Genomic DNA, 19783 nt, shown 5'->3' with positions numbered 1-19783 from the left:
ACACATAGTGTATGACAGAGTTATCTCACCCTGACTTGATTCATGAACACATAGTGTATGACAGAGTTATCCTACCCTGACAAGGTTCTCGAGGCTGTGAACCCTCAAGTTGAGGTGCTGAACCTCCTCATGGGCAGCTTCTCTTTCCTTTTGTGCAGTGGCCAAGGAGAGCTTCAGAGTGTTACATTCTTCTGTGATCTGTGAATGAATGAAGGAACAAACATAGAGAATCTTCAACAGTTTGGTGGTGGTTTAGTTTGGTTCTCTTTACAATTGTGTGTAAATGTATAACATGGAACTGGTTCTCTTTACAATTGTGTGTAAATCTACAAAATGGAAATGGAGTGTCATCCTATAGGTTTCTTTACCTTGTAGTTTTATGTGAAAAAATGTATAAGTATGTATGTCATTATTTCTAATCCTGTATATGTTTGTTCATTTGTATAATGACAAGAGAATATGAGATGAAGTGTGTATTTGGTCAAAAACAACAAAAGAAAAGATGGTGACAAAAGGACCAAGACAACTAGATGATGAACTTGTTCAACACACAGGCGTTCTTTTGTTTTGGAGAGAGTTGAAAAGATAGTTTGAAAAGTAAGATAGATCTAAAATGTGTGTAAGTCAATGATAAATTAACTTAAGGTAGTTAAGGCCTAATTAAGGCAGTCTTTATTGTTTTATTCTCAATGACGAGGGGAAGTAACAAACTGGAATATTTTTATTGAGGTTAAAATAACACTTGTAATGCTGTGATCTCTTAGTGATCTACATAACTCTTCTGGCGAATTTTATTGAGTCAAATTCAATTAGCTAGTGATGTGGACAAAACAACATTACACAACTTTGCTGACTAGACCTGAACACAAACGTAAAATTCAATTAGCTAGTGATGTGGACAAAACAAGCATTACACAACTTTGCTGACTAGACCTGGACACTAAAGTCAAATTCAATTAGCTAGTGATGTGGACAAAACAACATTACACAACTTTGCTGACTAGACCTGAACACAAACGTCCAATTCAATTAGCTAGTGATGTGGACAAAACAAGCATTACACAACTTTGCTGACTAGACCTGAACACTAAAGTCAAATTCAATTAGCTAGTGATGTGGACAAAACAACATTACACAACTTTGCTGACTAGACCTGGACACTAAAGTCAAATTGAATTAGCTAGTGATGTTGACAAAACAACATTACACAACGTAGCTGACTAGACCTGAACACAAACGTCAAATTCAATTAGCTAGTGATGTTGACAAAACAACATTACACAACTTTGCTGACTAGACCTTAACACAAACGTCAAATTCAATTAGCTAATGAAGTGGACAAAACAAGCATTACACAACTTTGCTGACTAGACCTGAACACTAAAGTCAAATTGAATTAGCTAGTGATGTTGACAAAACAACATTACACAACTTTGCTGACTAGACCTGAACACAAACGTAAAATTCAATTAGCTAATGAAGTGGACAAAACAACATTACACAACTTTGCTGACTAGACCTGAACACAAACGTAAAATTCAATTAGCTAATGAAGTGGACAAAACAAGCATTACACAACTTTGCTGACTAGACCTGAACACTAAAGTCAAATTCAATTAGCTAGTGATGTTGACAAAACAACATTACACAACTTTGCTGACCAGACCTGAACACAAACGTAAAATTCAATTAGCTAATGAAGTGGACAAAACAAGCATTACACAACTTTGCTGACTAGACCTGAACACTAAAGTCAAATTCAATTAGCTAGTGATGTTGACAAAACAACATTACACAACTTTGCTGACTAGACCTGAACACAAACGTAAAATTCAATTAGCTAATGAAGTGGACAAAACAAGCATTACACAACTTTGCTGACCAGACCTGGACACTAAAGTCAAATTGAATTAGCTAGTGATGTTGACAAAACAAGCATTACACAACTTTGCTGACCAGACCTGAACACTAAAGTCAAATTCAATTAGCTAGTGATGTGGACAAAACAAGCATTACAAAACTTTGCTGACCAGACGGCTGAGTAACTAAACACCAGTACAACAGACAGACAACAATCTTCTTGCTCAACCTCAGCTCGTTTTACACCTGTCACCCCCCCCCCCCCTACCCCCAGCACGGGCAATGGATGACGTGTCACGCTCAGCGGTCGGCCAGTAGGTCAAGGTGACACAGAAGACCAAAAAAATCGATTTGCTTCTCTTTTATTCATTATTTGTCGCTAATGAAGCGTACAGGTAAAGTGGCTGATTAGTTGGTTGCGATGGTTGATGTGGTGATGGTTGATGGGCTGTTGATGTGACTGTATATCAGGTATCTGATGGGAGATGGGGTATCTGATTGATGAGATGGAGTATCTTATGGGAGATGGGGTATCTGATGGGAGATGGGGTACCTGATGGGAGATGGGGTATCTGATGGGAGATGGAGTATCTGTTGGGAGATGGGGTATCTGTTTGATGGGAGATGGGGTATATGTTTGATGGGAGATAGATTTATGGTGGTAGGTGTCCTGTTTTAGAAACGGGTACCTAGTAACCCACCAATCAAGTCACCAGCCCAGATCATGTTAAAGAAACGGGTACCCAGTAACTCCCCACCCAGGCCCTGAAACAACTTACCTCCGGCACTTTGTGATAGGCCACTTCCGGTTGCTGATATTTGATGCCAACGTTTTTCAGACGTCGGTGATACTTGGGCTTGGAACAACAGGTCCCCATGTTTAGGCGACGTTATCCATTGGCAGAATACTAAAACACGTCGGCCCACCAAAACCTTAGCAGTGGCCCACCAAAACTCAACAGTGGCCCACCAAAATCTCAACAGTAGCCCACCAAATTTGGCCCGTGGACCACTTGGCGGTACAACATTAGAAGGCCCGCGGTCAATTCACTTAATCAACATCCAAACACATCTTTCGCGTGAACATGATCTGAATGTTTACAATGTCTACTGTCTTATAAACGAACTGTGCACAGCTCCATGACAACTAATACGTCAAATGATGGACATTGCGTAACACTTCCACGACAACATTGTGAACAGTTTCCTGCCGGCATCTTGATACCTTTAAACCTAAACACTGATGAAAGTCCTACACGTCAGGTGCATCGACAGGTAAGTAGAGGCAACAGAAAAATGGTTCTAAGCTGACACGAAGGCATGGTTTAACTTATGTTGTCAACTGTGAGTAGTTGGGCGATGCAACTAGTGTTTAGACGGCATTAGGATAGATTAGTTAGACGTTATGGAGTACGTATATCTAAGACGGGATTAGGTGTTATTTTCTGAACTAAATTACGAAAATAGTTAATTTCTTAATATTCTCATTTCATTACAAATATTGCTTCAGTTTCGAAACTAACCCAATAGGTAACATTGGTGCAGTGGGATAGGGGGTGGGGGGATAAACAAGTAAGTCATTAGTGTAATGTAGTAGACAGTTAATAGTGTCGGCAGATGAAGTAGAGTTTCGTTAAATAAAAGAACAACAGCAGAACTGTAGACCCAAGATCTTTCTAACCTAACATAAACCCAGAGACCAGATCATGTTCTAAACATCTAACAGAAACAAAGACTCCATTTTTGTGCTAAAGACGTAATAAAATAACAAAAACTAAAAGACTTGATTTGTCTTGTAAACCCAACATGAAACAAAAGTTCCGCAAGTTGGTAAGACCTAATCTGAAACCTAACCAGCTAAAACACTTAAGAATCTGAAACCCAACCAGCGAAAACACTTTAGAACTCTTTTTGCAGTACACTCAATAGAGGATAAACATTTGATACCCATAAACATACTCACTCCGTTTATTAATTAACTTTACCAAAAACTTAAGCCAAAACTAATCGCATAATGCAAGTCAAATGTAGGACAAAAAATGTAAACATGGGGAACTAAGTACTGACAACCCTGTGTCAGATTACTAGAGATGTGGGGTGGGTTATATCCGGACATCACGTGATACCCGTTAATGTAATGAGAAGCTGCCGGATACCTGCCACAGGATACGGTAATCCAGCTTTAGCCCCACAAACACCTGCCAAATCAAGCAGGTAGACAAACCTACACACAAACTAGGCAAAAACCTATAGGCGAAACACACAAGGTAAAAAATATACCGGGTTGAAACACGAGAACTTAACTGACATTTCGTCCGCTGAAATTTATGTCAATAAATTAAATTACATATTTTAAACAAAATTTCAATTTAAAATTAAATTCAATATTTGGCCACACTTGCATTTATCTGGCCAGATTGTGTCTACCCACTAAATCAAATTGCAGATTGGCGCAGTTTATCATGGAGGAGAAAAACATATGTCTGCCTTTTCGCTGAATACATTAATATGGAATGAATTTCAAAACAGGCTGCATTGTGAGGCGAAAAAAAAGGCAAAATTGTTTTTAATCAACGTCTAGACAGAATTTACCTAGATCGAATTTACTAGCTACATAAAATAACTTTAAAAACTGGTTAGAGTTAGAAAGCTTGTCGCGTATCTCAAAAATCTAGTTTAAATGTTTTAAAACACAGTCAGTTTATGGAATAAATATTTCAGGTCAATTTATAGATCGCTACCAGTAGCACCATGGAGTTAAATGATTGGCTTCTCGTATTTTAGCGTTTAAAATTGTATAGCCTACAGGTTGGTGCCATAATTGATTGTGCTAGGCCATGTAATGGCAGAGAAATGTTGGCTGTTGGGGTTTGAAGATGAAAGGATGGATTAGAGCTGTCTTACATTAGCTCAGAGCTGTCCTAAATTAGCTCTGAGATGTCCTACATTAGCTCAGAGCTGTGATACATTACCCAGAGCTGTTCGACAGTAGCTCACAGTTAGCGTATATTAGCTCAGAGCTGCCCTACTACAGCCCAGAGCAAGCCCATTTTGGCTCAGAGATGCGATACAGTACCTACATTAGCTCAGAGCTGTCCTACATTACACCATAGGCCCACTACATTAGCTCCTATCCACCACAAATTAGATCAAACCAACGACAAATCAACACAGAATGCCGTGATCTAACAATTTACATCAACTGAGATTGATCGGTAGTTGATACAACAGAAAGATGCTGATAAATAGCTGGTACAACATAATCTAGCAAAGACGTGATTGCTGGTTGATACAACATTACCCTAGCAAAGACGCTAATTAATGGTTGATACATTACTCTAGCAAAGACACGATTGCTAGTTGATACAACATTACCCTTGCAAAGACACAAATATCCAACTAATAAAATCCTCACTTGCACCTGAAATTAACAATTGACCACAGAAGAAGCATCGATTGGGTTATTGACAAACGCACTAAACAATATGTAAACTCCGCTGTAATTAGCTTATATTTGAGTGCAGGGAAGCTGGTGGTAAAGTTTCGAAAATTGTGTCCCAACTAAGCGGCTATATATCCCACACTAGGCTTTTGGAAACAACGCACGGTGTAACATGAAATCCAGTAACGAAATGCTATTTAAAGTTTGTAGAAACTTGAACACAACAGTCAGTTAGGGAATAAAAAAGGACGGCGGTTTGCTTGAATAATTCACGGCATACATCGATCTAATGGTGGCGGGGAATTACCAGTCGGGTCCAGCAGGGGGGGGGGGGGGCGTCGTTACAGCAGGACAGCAATGGCAGTCGTCGGACAGCAAGTAGGCGCTGACAGCAGGAGGAAGAACTGACAGCAGGGGGAAGAATTGACAGCAGGAGAAACGACAGCAAGAGCTAGAAATGACAGCGTAACAGCACCTTAAAAGCACTAATAAGCTGACAGTATTTACTAATCTAACAACTATGACAGTCTTACGGTATTTACAAACCAATGTGTTCAATCACGGTGTTTTTGTTGCTAAAAATAGTTTTTTCGAAACAACACTTGGGTTTGTTAAAACAATTCAGGACGTGGGAATGAACATGTACACAATAGTTGTACATCAATAGAATAAATGTACATCGTATTCAGGTCTCAGCGTACTCTAGGATGTACTCAGTACTTAACTGTCTGTACAGTGCTCAGATAGTACATGGATGGCATGTACGCATCGCCGAGTACTTTAATTGTCATACATATAGAAACACAGCCTACTGCTCATTACAGTTGTGTGGACAGAACTTGGTACTCAGATAAGGCATGTGATGGTGGGAGAGGGGTGCATAAAATCACGGAATTAATTTTATCCGCTCCATATTGAAATCTGATGTCAGTCGTCCTTACCCCGCATAAGTACTTTATGACATTATCAAATTAATTCAAACCGATCTATGTCTCAACTGTAAACATAGTTATAAAATCACTAACAGTTGGCTTAAAGTCATATTTAATTAAGAATAGCCTCCCTTGTATTTTCCAAAGTTACCCCCTTCTTGTAGTAATCAGGTAGAATATTTAATTATTTTAATTCCCACTATGGCTGAATCTCCTCTTCCCTTCCGCCCCCCTCCCCCATCCTTAAAAATGCAATTTACCTCTCCAACTTGTATTGTATTACAAAACTGCTGGAGGGGGGTTGGGAGGAAAATTTATGTTACTAATTTGCACTCTTGTTTGTTAATAATTATAATCTAAGTCTAAAAATGTCACGTGGTTTATTCAGACCTAATTACTACAATAACATTTCATCCCTAGGGCGTTCAGAAAAATTTGCTGCTTATCCCAGGGCGAATAAAATTAATTAACCTGTTTTTTTAATTAAGGTAATAGTACTTAAGTTGTATTTAGATACATCGTAACAAGAAACTCTTAGTATATTTTGTTTAAATTAGACGGCAGGTCGGATAAAACTCTGTGCTGTCTTGTTATAGAAGAAGCTGATGTCACTTAATACTGGTGAGGCTAGAATACGATGTACTGTTGTTCAACTTCAAGACATAATTCTACTCAGGGGAGACGATCTCACCGAGTTATCTAACACCATTTGGTCTATCCACGACACATAACTCGGTGCTTGGTGCCGCACGATTTGTGAGCATGGATTGCCTCCCTCGAGCAAAGATGGCAAATTAGAAAACTAATAGAAATAGCCGGCTGTCCGATAAAAAAATAAAATGACGGTTATCGGCGTATAAAATGACGGCAGAAGAAAGCTGAGACTAATAAAAAAAAATCTCATCAAGCCGACCAAACAAGTGTTAGAACATGGAACTAAGTCAGGTTATATCGGTGATAAAATAACATAAAATATAGAAATAAATTATCCACATTTGGACAAGATTAAACTGCTTTTTCCGTTTATTTTAATTATACATTTGAAACGCATCAATAAAAACATGTTTCCCTGATTTATCACAATTCAGCGTCTACAACCTGTCGAACAATTTATTACCCGGCAAAGAACGACAACTTCGTTCAACACCTTAGGATTATGTGTTCGGGTTACCTTTAGGCCTTGAGATGTCCAGGGTAAAATAATGAAAGTCGTGGGAAAATAAGGGAGATTTATTTATAGAGGAAACTTTGACAACAAAAAATATAAACCAGTTCTTTAAAGTTGGAGGATCCTGAGTTAGTGAGTCATTGCGTCAGCACCAGAAGCTGACTCCAAGAATGAATTTACAAACTGGTCGAGTTTTCAGCTAGATAAACATGACAGGAAATCTACTCGAACTATCTGATATTTTAGGTAGACTGTAGAAAGGCTACTAAATTAATCTTTCATTAAGTATTGAAGTAGTAAGGGGTTGTGCAATCATAGTCTGTGCTGAGCTGGGGGGGGGGGGGGGGGGGAATGCAGTTACAGGTCAGCTGAGGGTTGAGAAGTTACGTAATACATTTACGGCGGCGACGCGGGTAGGGTTGACTTTGTAGAATTGATGTATCAGTAATAAAGTCAGTTTTAGATAGATGTGTATCATTCATAAAGTCAGTTTTAGATAGATGTGTATCATTCATAAAGTCAGTTTTAGATAGATTTGTATCAGTCATAAAGTTAGTTTTAGATAGATTTGAATCAGTCATAAAGTCAGTTTAGATAGATGTGTATCAGTCATAAAGTCCGTTTAAAAGTCATGTCAACACCGCAGTCATTAAGTTCTCCACACACCCAGATCGGTGACTGACACACACGTGTCAATGAGGCTACACACGCCGGCGAGTCGCCTGTCATACACACAAGAAATGTCAACATCGACATGACGTGCCGGTTCGCAGCAGGGTACCCAGAGGGGGGGGGGGAAGTGGGTGGTATCTTGTTTGCTTGTCAAACTGTAACAGTAGGTAGACATCCTATGTCAAACAGTAGTCAGAGAACAGACGGGTCAGACACATTTTTTACAATAATAAAACCATACACAGTAGACTCGGTCTAATATTAAGCCACATCATCAGTGTAATGAGCATCTTACAGCCAAGATGATACCCCAAGATGTTTCGGCATCAGGCCTTCATCAGATCAGTCACGGCAACAGACAAAAGGCAAAAAAATCAAGAGGGGTGGTACAGTTTCAAGCTAAAATGTTGAGAGAGGGGGAAAAATCTATAATCTGTTTAAGCTGAACACAAACAGAAAAAAAAATGTATATAACGCCACTCGTTGTCATGGTAACCGACGTACAACAACGTTCCTCTTTGTTCAGAAATAATGGAGGTTTGAACTTTGACCATTAGCACAAAATGTGACACTTGAATGTAACACTAACCCTAACTACAGCACCATGGGCACAGTTAACACCTTATTCTAACCCTAACTATACAGTTAAGCCAATCTAACCATGACCATCGATGCAGTTAACACCCTAATCTAACCCTAAATATACAGTTAACAAGCCATTGTAACCCTAACTATACAGTTAACACCCTATTCTAACCCTAGCCATTAACACTATTAACAAGCCATTCTAACCCTAACTATACAGATAACAAGCCAATCTAACCCTAACTATACAGTTAACACTCTATTCTAACCCTAACTATTAACACTATTAAAAAGCCATTCTAACCTTAACTATACAGTTAACAAGCCAATCTAACCCTAATCATCAAAAGTTAACAAGCCAATCTAACCCAAACTATCGGTGCAGTTAACTCTCTTTCCTAACCCTAACCATCAATACTGTTCACAAACCATTCTATCCTTAACCATCGCTACAGTAAACACGCTAGTCCAACCCTAACCACTACACTACCACGGTTATCAAAACCATTTGATCACTAATCATGGCCACCAAATCGAACCCATCAGCCACCTCACTACACTAGACATGCAGCACAGCTTTCAAATAAACCCCGTCACGAACATACTGCTCTACTGCCCTCCTACAGTCATTACAACTTTGTTCCAGAGCTTCGATCACGTGGTAACTCCTGCCATTACACATCAGGGAACAGCTGGTTTCAAACACGCTGTCTTTCTAAACTACACCAAACCACACTACACACCTTAAACTACTCGTAATCCATAAACTGTTATACGTGCGAGAGAAGAAAAAAAAACAAAATCACAACAATGACGTCATCGAATTCGTGGTAATGAACACAGTTTTTAAAAACAAGACGGAATCCACAACTGCGATAAGGTCTGACACAAGAAACGGTACCGGAAATCCTATCAAGTCATAACACAGAAGGTACGACACAGACCAACTGCAGTCGTGCAAGCCGACCGCCAGCTATTTTAAAATCAACTTCGTTTTCCAAACACTGCAAGTAGTGCTATCGCTAGATAAAGCAAATTTAGGTGTATTCAAAGGCATGTGACTAATCCAAAGTGATCCAGCTGTTCAAATAAACACCCGTGTTTTGGATCAGTTTAGCTCTTGAGGTACAGTTCCTTAACTCGCGAGCGGGGAGATAATATCGAATAGTGCATAAGGAATCAAGCGAGGTAACTATTGATGTGTTCACACTTCAACTCATTCACCCCATTCTGCTGTGGTGGCGTAATGAGACGGTACCGAGCCGGCTCGAGTGCTGGACGCCGCTGGAGCCGTGTTCGGGTTCTCGTGGTGACGTGCTACCGGCATCAAGTTAACGCGCTGCGACAATGTAAAGGGCGATCACCAGCGGCGAATTAACAGCTTTATACAAGGTAAGGGGCGTCTATCGAGGTGAAAATTGGCACATGTATTCTATGTAGGGGAGATAATCTAATCGACGCAACACTACCTACAGCTTTATACAAGGTAAGGGGCGGCTATCGATGTAAAAATTGGCCCATGTATTCTATGTAAGGGAGATAATCTAATCTACATACAGCTGTATACAAGGTAAGGGGCGGCTGTCAAGAGAAAATTAGTTCATGTAAGCGACGAGAGGGGGATAATCTAATCGACGCAAATTAATAATTTTATATAATGTAAAAAGCGAAAATAAAGACAAAATTACTACCTGTTTATGAGGTATATATCGACTAGTGTATAATAAGTAAACGACGACAAATCTAGATAAAATGAGAGTTTTACCACGAAATGACATTACGGTTTCTACCATGTAAAGGGTTGGGGGAAGGGGATGGAGGTAATCATATCGACGCGTTTCAACACTCTAAAGGGCGACCACCAACAGAAAATTAGCAGCTGTACACAGTGTGAACGGAATGTAATTAAATCAAAGCGTATGAATAAGGCAAAGGGCGGTAATAAAATATTAAATTAACGCGCCTATACGGTGTACCAAGAGAAGAGGGGGACAGATAACGCAGCAAATATCATATAAAATTACGGGAGAAAATCAGCAAATTATCGCGACTGTAAAGTGTACAACCCACCAACAGAAAACAGAACATAAAGCGCGGTCGCCATAGTAAAATAACAGCATTCGAGGTAAAGGTAGATAATTACGTCTAAAGGGCAGTAATTAGCATCAAACCAACAGCAAAAAACCGCGAGAATAAAACCAGCTAGACTTGCTGAATAGAACATGGATAAACTAATTAAAGTTTTCATCTAAATTAATACTGAAGATATTCTGATAAACATATTAAGCATCAAACAGATAATTATAAATCCCTTCCTGACCGACTCTTAGTGAACAACCATAGGAAAAAGAATATTTTTATAAAATTTAGATTCCATTGGTATAAACGTAGTTACTAAAAAAAACGTAAAAGTTTCAATGAACGCTGTTTGAATATTTGCTGATCAAAAAGTTTAATTTCAACATCACATATAACGTCGGTCTAATAATCTTTTTTTTTTATTTATTTTTTTTTTTTTTTTGTGACACAAAGTTAATTTCGATTTTTTTTCTCTCGTGTGAATTGTATTTTGACGACAGCCAATTAGGAGATGAAACGGAATCTGAGAAGGCATTCCATACACAATAAGAAAATAATTATCTCGCGTGTCAGGTTTCTATCATTCAGGTTCCTGTGTTCCATACAACGAGGTTACCAGCCAATTACAAATATTTTTATTTATACGTTGTATATATGTATGAATGTGTATATATGTAAATATGTGTGCACGTATACATTTATAAAGAGGTATTTATATGTATGTGTATGTATACCTAATAGAGCGCCTGCATCAGTCAGTGAGACATCACTAATGTACCTAGTCTACAGACACCGACCAACCTAAATGTATTTACGATATCCTTGCGTGATGCCCCCACTGTAGGCTGATGGCAAAAACCTTAACAGCTTAGATGTCTGTGGAGTGGATGTGGTCAAGCCACTAATGTGTTTTACTGATATTGTCTGGTTAGAAAGTGTGTGGTCCACTGAAGTATGTGGTCCACTTAAGTGTGTGGTCCACTGAAGTATGTGGTCCACTTAAGTGTGTGGTCCACTGAAGTATGTGGTCCACTTAAGTATGTGGTCCACTTAAGCGTGTGGCGCAATGAAGTGTGTAGCCCAATGAAGTATGTGGCCCACTGTAATGGATGTGGTCAATTTTTTTAAGCATCTCTTGAGAGGGAAGAGAGAGAGAGAGGGGGGGGGGGAGGGATCAATGCTTTTATGCCATTTTGTTATTCGTTTCTGACCTCGCCTGTTAAATATTTACACAACTTTGTGGACCGTACATCAGTCATTGTGACTTAACATCAGTCATTGTGACTTGACTTAACTGCATGGAACAGTGTCCAGGCAACGTGCGTGACAAGCGGCTAGTTCATTAGGTCAGATGACGTCAGCGGCCAGCGAAGATGCATAAGCTAAAAGCATGTCATATCCCGCGGCACACACGTGTCGAGGCTGCACGCGACTAACGAGGCTGTGGCGAGCGCTGGAGCGGCATCGTGTTTCCAGCCCTACATCAAGTCAATGTATGGTGGACGGCTGCAAGATGGACGGCCGAGTTACCTGGGGCGCTAAACTGTATGATGGACGGCCGTGTCACCTGATAAGTCAAGCCGGAAGATGAGCTGTTAAATAAAGCTGCGCCGGACAGAGATAGCCGTGTCTGGCTGCCGGTGCCATTTCCGGTTGTTTTTCTTTTTGATGCAACCGAAATAAAACATTTATAAATAACCCGAATGTCCATCGCTAATGTAAATTTATGTTATCAATAAAAAGCGGCGATGAAAGAATATTATTAAACACTTTAATCCCTATCTTAATAAAAATCCCATAGTGTTTCTATGAAAAGCCGGCGGCTAACTATCAAGGGTATTAGAGTTGTTATCTTCTTGACCGGAGAGTTCTATTTAGAGGCTTTATCTTGGACGTTTTGTTTGACGTTGTATGCTAAATATTAGACTTCACGTCATGGCGACCAATCATCTGCTAGAGTTATTTTTGGAGGCAAAAAAACTCGCTGGTGGGTAGGGGTGGGTAGGAGACTAATTGGGGGGGGGGGGGGGGGACAGCGAGGATAAACAGCAAGAAGTACATCGTAGATGTGACACAGACAATAGGTGTGGGGGTTGGTGGTGTGTGTGGTGTATTGTGGGTCTGAGTGTGTGGGAGACGAAATATGTCACACACATATGGTGTGTGGGGAGTGTAGGATGGATCGGAGTGGAGATTGGGTGTGAATCATCTTTCTGATTTGTGTACGTGGTTTAAGGAATCGGCTAACCCCGGAATGGATGTTTAGGATGGGCGTGGTCTTCTATAGATGACAGAGCGTCTTCCGAGAAGATGCAAGCAAGTTAGAGTTAGCGTTCCAATGTAGAGTTACAGTAGAGTTGATGGCAAATTACTGCACCCAAATAACCGGTGTCAGATCATCCGAAAGTAACGGATGTTTAAAACCAAAAAATACAAGTAGAGAAAATAAAAAAGAAATAAATATCACAGCTCTAACGACATACAAATCTTGAAAAAATAAATGATTCACTAGATAATGATTGACGGACTGACCACAGCTGGGGACACACATACTGACTACAGCTGGGGACACACATACTGACCACAGCTGGGGACACACATACTGACCACAGCTGGGGACACACATACTGACCACAGCTGGGGACACACAAACTGACTACAGCTGGGGACACACATACTGACCACAGCTGGGGACACACATACTGACCACAGCTGGGGACACACATACTGACCACAGCTGGGGACACACATACTGACCACAGCTGGGGACACACATACTGACCACAGCTGGGGACACACATACTGACCACAGCTGGGGACACACATACTGACTACAGCTGGGGACACACATACTGACTACAGCTGGGGACACACATACGGACCACAGCTGGGGACACACATACTGACCACAGCTGGGGACACACATACGGACCACAGCTGGGGACACACTACAGCTGGGGACACACATACTGACCACAGCTGGGGACACACATACTGACCACAGCTGGGGACACACATACTGACCACAGCTGGGGACACACATACGGACCACAGCTGGGGACACACTACAGCTGGGGACACACATACTGACCACAGCTGGGGACACACATACTGACCACAGCTGGGGACACACTACAGCTGGGGACACACATACTGACCACAGCTGGGGACACACATACTGACCACAGCTGGGGACACACTACAGCTGGGGACACACATACTGACCACAGCTGGGGACACACATACTGACCACAGCTGGGGACACACATACTGACCACAGCTGGGGACACACTACAGCTGGGGACACACATACTGACCACAGCTGGGGACACACATACTGACCACAGCTGGGGACACACTACAGCTGGGGACACACATACTGACCACAGCTGGGGACACACTACAGCTGGGGACACACAGACTGGCCACAGCTGGGGACACACTACAGCTGGGGACACACATACTGACTACAGCTGGGGACACACATACTGACCACAGCTGGGGACACACATACTGACCACAGCTGGGGACACACATACTGACTACAGCTGGGGACACACATACTGACCACAGCTGGGTACACATATATTGACTACAGTTGGGGACATACTAACTGACCACAGCTGGGGACACACATACTGACTACAGCTGGGGACACACTACAGCTGGGGACACACATACTGACCACAGCTGGGGACACACATACTGACCACAGCTGGGGACACACAGACTGGCCACAGCTGGGGACACACATACTGACTTACAGCTGCGTAAACCTGGTACAGTGCAACTGATAACACGTGCGCATTTCTAAAGTGGTCAATTATGTGACAATGAAACTGTGTGTGACACGTGAAGCAACGCACGGCCGATGTTATGTCCATATGAGACATGACATATCGAATCAAACCACACGTTCTATTTAGGGAGGAAGGGATGGGGAGGGGGGGGGGGGGGTAAATGGAAAACTGTTGTCTGTCTCTCTCTGGGACAAGCTGTGCTGAGATAAGGGAGATTCAGTCACCAGGTGGTTGTGTGGAGGATTGGGTGGATGTGTGGGGGATTGGGTGGTTGTATTGAAGATTGGGTGGATAGGTGGCAGACTGGGTGGATATTTGGAAGATTGGGTGGATGGAAGATTGGGTGGATGGAAGATTGGGTGGATGGAAGATTGGGTGGATGGAAGATTGGGTGGATAGTTGGAAAATTGGGTGGATATTTGGAAGATTTGGGTGGATATTTGGAAAATTGGGTGGATATTTGGAAAATTGGGTGGATGGAAGATTAGGTGGATGGAAGATTGGGTGGATATTTGGAAGATTGGCTGGATATTTGGAAGATTGGGTGGATATTTGGAAGATTGGGTGGATATTTGGAAGATTGGGTTGATGGAAGATTGGGTGGATTTTTGGAAGATTGGGTGGATGGATAATTGGGTGGATGGAAGATTGGGTGGATGGAAGATTGGGTGGATGTAAGATTGGGTGGGTGGATATTTGGAAGATTGGGTGGATGGTAGATTTGGTGGATGGTAGATTGGGTGGATATTTGGAAGATTGGGTGGTTGTGTAGACCATTTGGTGGATGTATAGAAAATGGGGACAGTCCAGTGACGTTACGTGCCATGAACGATGACGTGTAATACACCTGCAATCACCAAGCTTACCTTATTACAAGCTCTACCTGCGAGCTGACCATTTACAACTGCAGCTAATCATTGCTAATTACATACGCCGTCAGCGATAATTACAAACGACTACAGGTGAGTTCAAAGCGCGACGCATGCACACCTAATCACAGCTTTCAACAATTAACTAATCAAGCTAATTATGCTCAGGTGAACGCCATATAGATAATAATTTGTAGCACAACGGCACGACAATCAACCCTTGCATAACGTGGTCACCATGCGTGTCACCACTAACGTGTCACCACTAATGTGTCACCACTAGCGTATCACCACTAACCTGTCACCACTAACGTGTCACCACTAACGTGTCACCACTAACGTGTCACCACTAACGTGTCACCACTAGCACGTTTTCACACCCAAGTCTCCAATGTGTCAAAAGCTAACACAGCACACTGAAGCACCAGCACACAAGAAATGATCCAATCCATGAAATCAATGTCTGGAACACCACCTTGAAACTATCGATTTTTTAACACTAAGCTTCATCTTATACACGGTAATTAATTAATCAAATCCCGAGTGACTTTTTTTTCCCCCCAGAACAATTGTTTATGTTGAGCACTCGAGCGACGGCTCGCGAAGGTGGGGCTGGCTCGTGAGTACATGGACGTAGACAATGGCTGGGACTACACAGACAAACACAGCCGTCCAAACACGCGCATGCGGGGGTCGAGGTGAGTGGGGGGGGGGGGGGGAGTTGTGTGGGCGAGAGGCCAGATAAATTTTTGCAGGACAGGACACAGTCTGGGTGGACATTATCTGGGCTTTTCGGGGAGACTCAGTTTATAAAGGTCAGCTGTTGCTTTCTTTAAAAAAAAAAAAAAAACCCTCTAAGAATGGATCGTGCCTAATTTTCCATCCAACTAAAAAGAAAACTGCTGTTTCTAAACAAACAAAAATTGCTGCTAAGATGCAGTCACTCAATGTCCAGTAATAAATTTAAAACATTAGCGTGTTAAGCTTATTACTGTCTAACTAAAGAATGAAAAACAAATATGTGTTTAGTTATTTAACCGATTATATACAACAGCTGTATATAAAATACCAGCTACATAACAACAAAAAACTGTCTACAGATGCCCAGATATACAACAACTGTCTATAAATACCCAGATATACAACAACTGTTTATAAATGCCCAGCGATACAACTATCTACAGAGGTTACCTAAACCTATTGTCCTAGACATAATAAAACTTTACCAGAAAGTTTATTTGCTAACAAAATTACTTTAATCGTCGCCTCACAGCTGATTCACATCGGCGTTATGTGTCAGAAAACATGCCCTAACCGTTATACGCGTGAGTTACATTTGTCTACAAAAACATTTTAAAAAAAAAAAAACAATAAATAAATGACCGTGCCCCCCCCCCTCACCTGATACGTAATTGACACACCCTGAAGGTGGTGTTTTTTATTTGCCGTTTTCAAATCTCATTCGAGTAATTTAGACCACCCCTGGGGCGTTTTCTGTCAAACAATTTTTTAAAAAAATAATTTTCTTCCATGACAAAAAATATCTGCCGGTTAGAGTTTCTGTGGCCATACAAAGCCCTCCATCTCAACGTACAGTGATTGATTTAGATTTTTAAACAAAGGGAAACAACCACATTTATAAGGGGATATTACCGGGCAATTACACTGAAAATTGTGGGCCGAATTGCTACACGTTGAGTTGTTACACAAGACAAATCTTGCATCAATGTTACATTTGTTGTATGGTCCTGTTTATGATATATGCATACATTCATACATACACACAAATATATGTATATATATATATGTATATATATATATATATGTATATATATATATATATATATATATATATATATATATATATATATATATATATATATATATATATATATATATATATATATATATATATATATATGTATATCTTTATATATGTATATATATATATATATATATATGTATATATATGTATATATATATATATACATATGTATATATATATACATATGTATATGTATATATATATATATATATATATATATATACATATATATATATATATACATATATATATATGTATATATATATATATATATATATATATATATATATATATATATATACATATATATATATACATATATATATGTATATATATATATGTATATATATATATATACATATATATATATATATATGTATATATATATATGTATATATATATATATATATATGTATATATATATATGTATATATATATATATATACATATATATATGTATATATATATATATATATATATATATATATATGTATATATATATATATATACATATATATATATATATATATACATATATATATATATATATATATGTATACATATATATATATATACATATATATATATATACATATATATATATACATATATATATATATATATATATATATATATATATATATATATATATATATATATATATATATACGTATATATATATATATATATATATATATATATATATATATATATATATATATATATAAAATTCTTTTACTAAACTAGTGACAAAGTCATAAGGTAAGAGCTGGCTATCTCAGTTTCTCATTGACAAAAGGGGACGGAGGAGTAGAGGATGTAACTTTTTAAAAATATTTTTTTCCCAGATTCATACCACCCTAGATTTATTTGTTAACACCAGCTTCAGCATCAATCAGGACTGTCACTAAATTATTTAAAAAGGGGGGAAAAAATTATTTTACAAGTGAATATTGTTTCAAGTTTTATAACCGATAAACCCAATTTTAATGACGCGGCTGATATAGATGACAGCTAGATCAATTTTATAGAATATTCTAGAATTAAATGTGACTATATTGTGACAGATGAATATTGGGCTGCATGATTTCGAAATTACCGATTAACAAATATTAATTATATTTTCAAATTAAATTTTTTACGTGGATGATGTATAGTACACTTTTGTAAAGCACTGTAATTGAGACTAGGAGTTTTAAACCAAAAAAAAAATTTAAAAAAAAAATGGTTTTGTTGTTACTGAACGAATTTATCGCAGCGAGTAGACTAAAAACGTGAAGAGCTACACAGTGAGGGGCGATAACCCAAGATAAATCATACAGCAGGGGTACGCCCCAGGCAGGGTTCGTTAGACCAAACTGTCAGTCTCCGGCTAATGACGTCATAAACTGGTTTAGCAGAAGCCAGAGATAAATCAGCATGCTTACGTCAGTTGGTGACGTCATTTCGGTGTCGTCATTAGCGGGGGTGGGTGATTTGTTCCAGCGCTTTGGGCGATCGAATGTGGGCCTTATACGAGTGTAGACGCGGGTGGACAACACAAGACGAGCGATTGTTGTATGGTTGCTCACCTTTTCATACTATACAGCACATAAGGGCAGATAGAGTTCGTTTACTTAACCTGGACAAACGAAGGGAAAGTCAGGTCATCTTTCTGCCCAGTCGCTTTCCTGACCCGTCTTAAACACATCAGAACTACGGTGATCCAGGGATATTCTAGAAACACACACCAGGGAACCGTACCCAAGACTTCTGGTTTAGTACTTGTCTTCTCTATCACTTGACCACGCCGTTCCACCCTCATGTAATACAACATTCATATTTTGAGTATACACCCATATGGAGAACATATAGTTGACACCTAAATGTTGAGAACTGTTATGTGCTACATACAGTGCCAGATTTACGTATAAGCTAAACAAGCTATATCTTACACTCTCCCATAAGTTTTTTTTTTTTTTTTTTGTAAACCATGGAGGGCATTTTGTCACCTATTCTTTTAAAAATATTTATATTTTTTTTTCATGCAAATTTTTAGACTATTATATATGAACTTATAAGGGGCCCGGTATCGAAAATGGCATGGGTCTTACCAAGTCTAAATCCTGTCCTGTAAATACACCCCATATGTGCTGCGTGCGTAATTCATAGAAAGCGTACATTTACATAACGACAACTACGCGAGAAACGATAGCAATAAGACAGAGTTCTCGCCGCTTGTGAAATAAAACATCAGTTCCGCCCATGACGCTGTCGAAAGTCGGGCAAAAAAAAATTTCACCAGCACCCCTTGTGAAATAAAACATCAGTGCCGCCCATGACGATGTCGAAAGTCGGGCAAAAAAAAATTTCACCCATCTGGTGGTGACAATCGTTAATGATAAAAATCCATTCCAACTCAAACAGTCCCTTCCCTGTCTCCTGTACGGCGCGGGATCACGCAACGTGATGCAGTGGACGTGACTCCACGTGACTCGATAGATAGATGGGGAGTCGGGGATGACTTTGGTCCGGTCACTGCGAAAATAGAATCACTGGTAGGGGGGGGGGG

At 39.7% G+C, this 19783-nt stretch overlaps 1 protein-coding gene across 7 annotated transcripts in view; it reads right to left on the bottom strand.

Moving 5' to 3' along the window:
* Positions 1-19783, bottom strand: part of LOC131937198 (RIMS-binding protein 2-like) — a 205907-nt gene that overhangs the window by 25549 nt on the left and 160575 nt on the right. For all 7 annotated transcript variants that reach the window (XM_059294418.1, XM_059294421.1, XM_059294423.1 and 4 more), the window contains one exon: positions 76-198. In XM_059294418.1, coding sequence (XP_059150401.1) covers positions 76-198 — 123 coding nt within the window. The remainder of the gene's footprint in view (positions 1-75; positions 199-19783) is intronic.

Source organism: Physella acuta, unplaced genomic scaffold, assembly GCF_028476545.2.
Source record: "Physella acuta isolate Inbredline_101_S28 unplaced genomic scaffold, ASM2847654v3 ptg000203l, whole genome shotgun sequence".
Taxonomy (NCBI): Eukaryota; Metazoa; Mollusca; class Gastropoda; family Physidae; genus Physella; species Physella acuta.
This window is presented reverse-complemented; position numbering and strand designations above follow the sequence as displayed.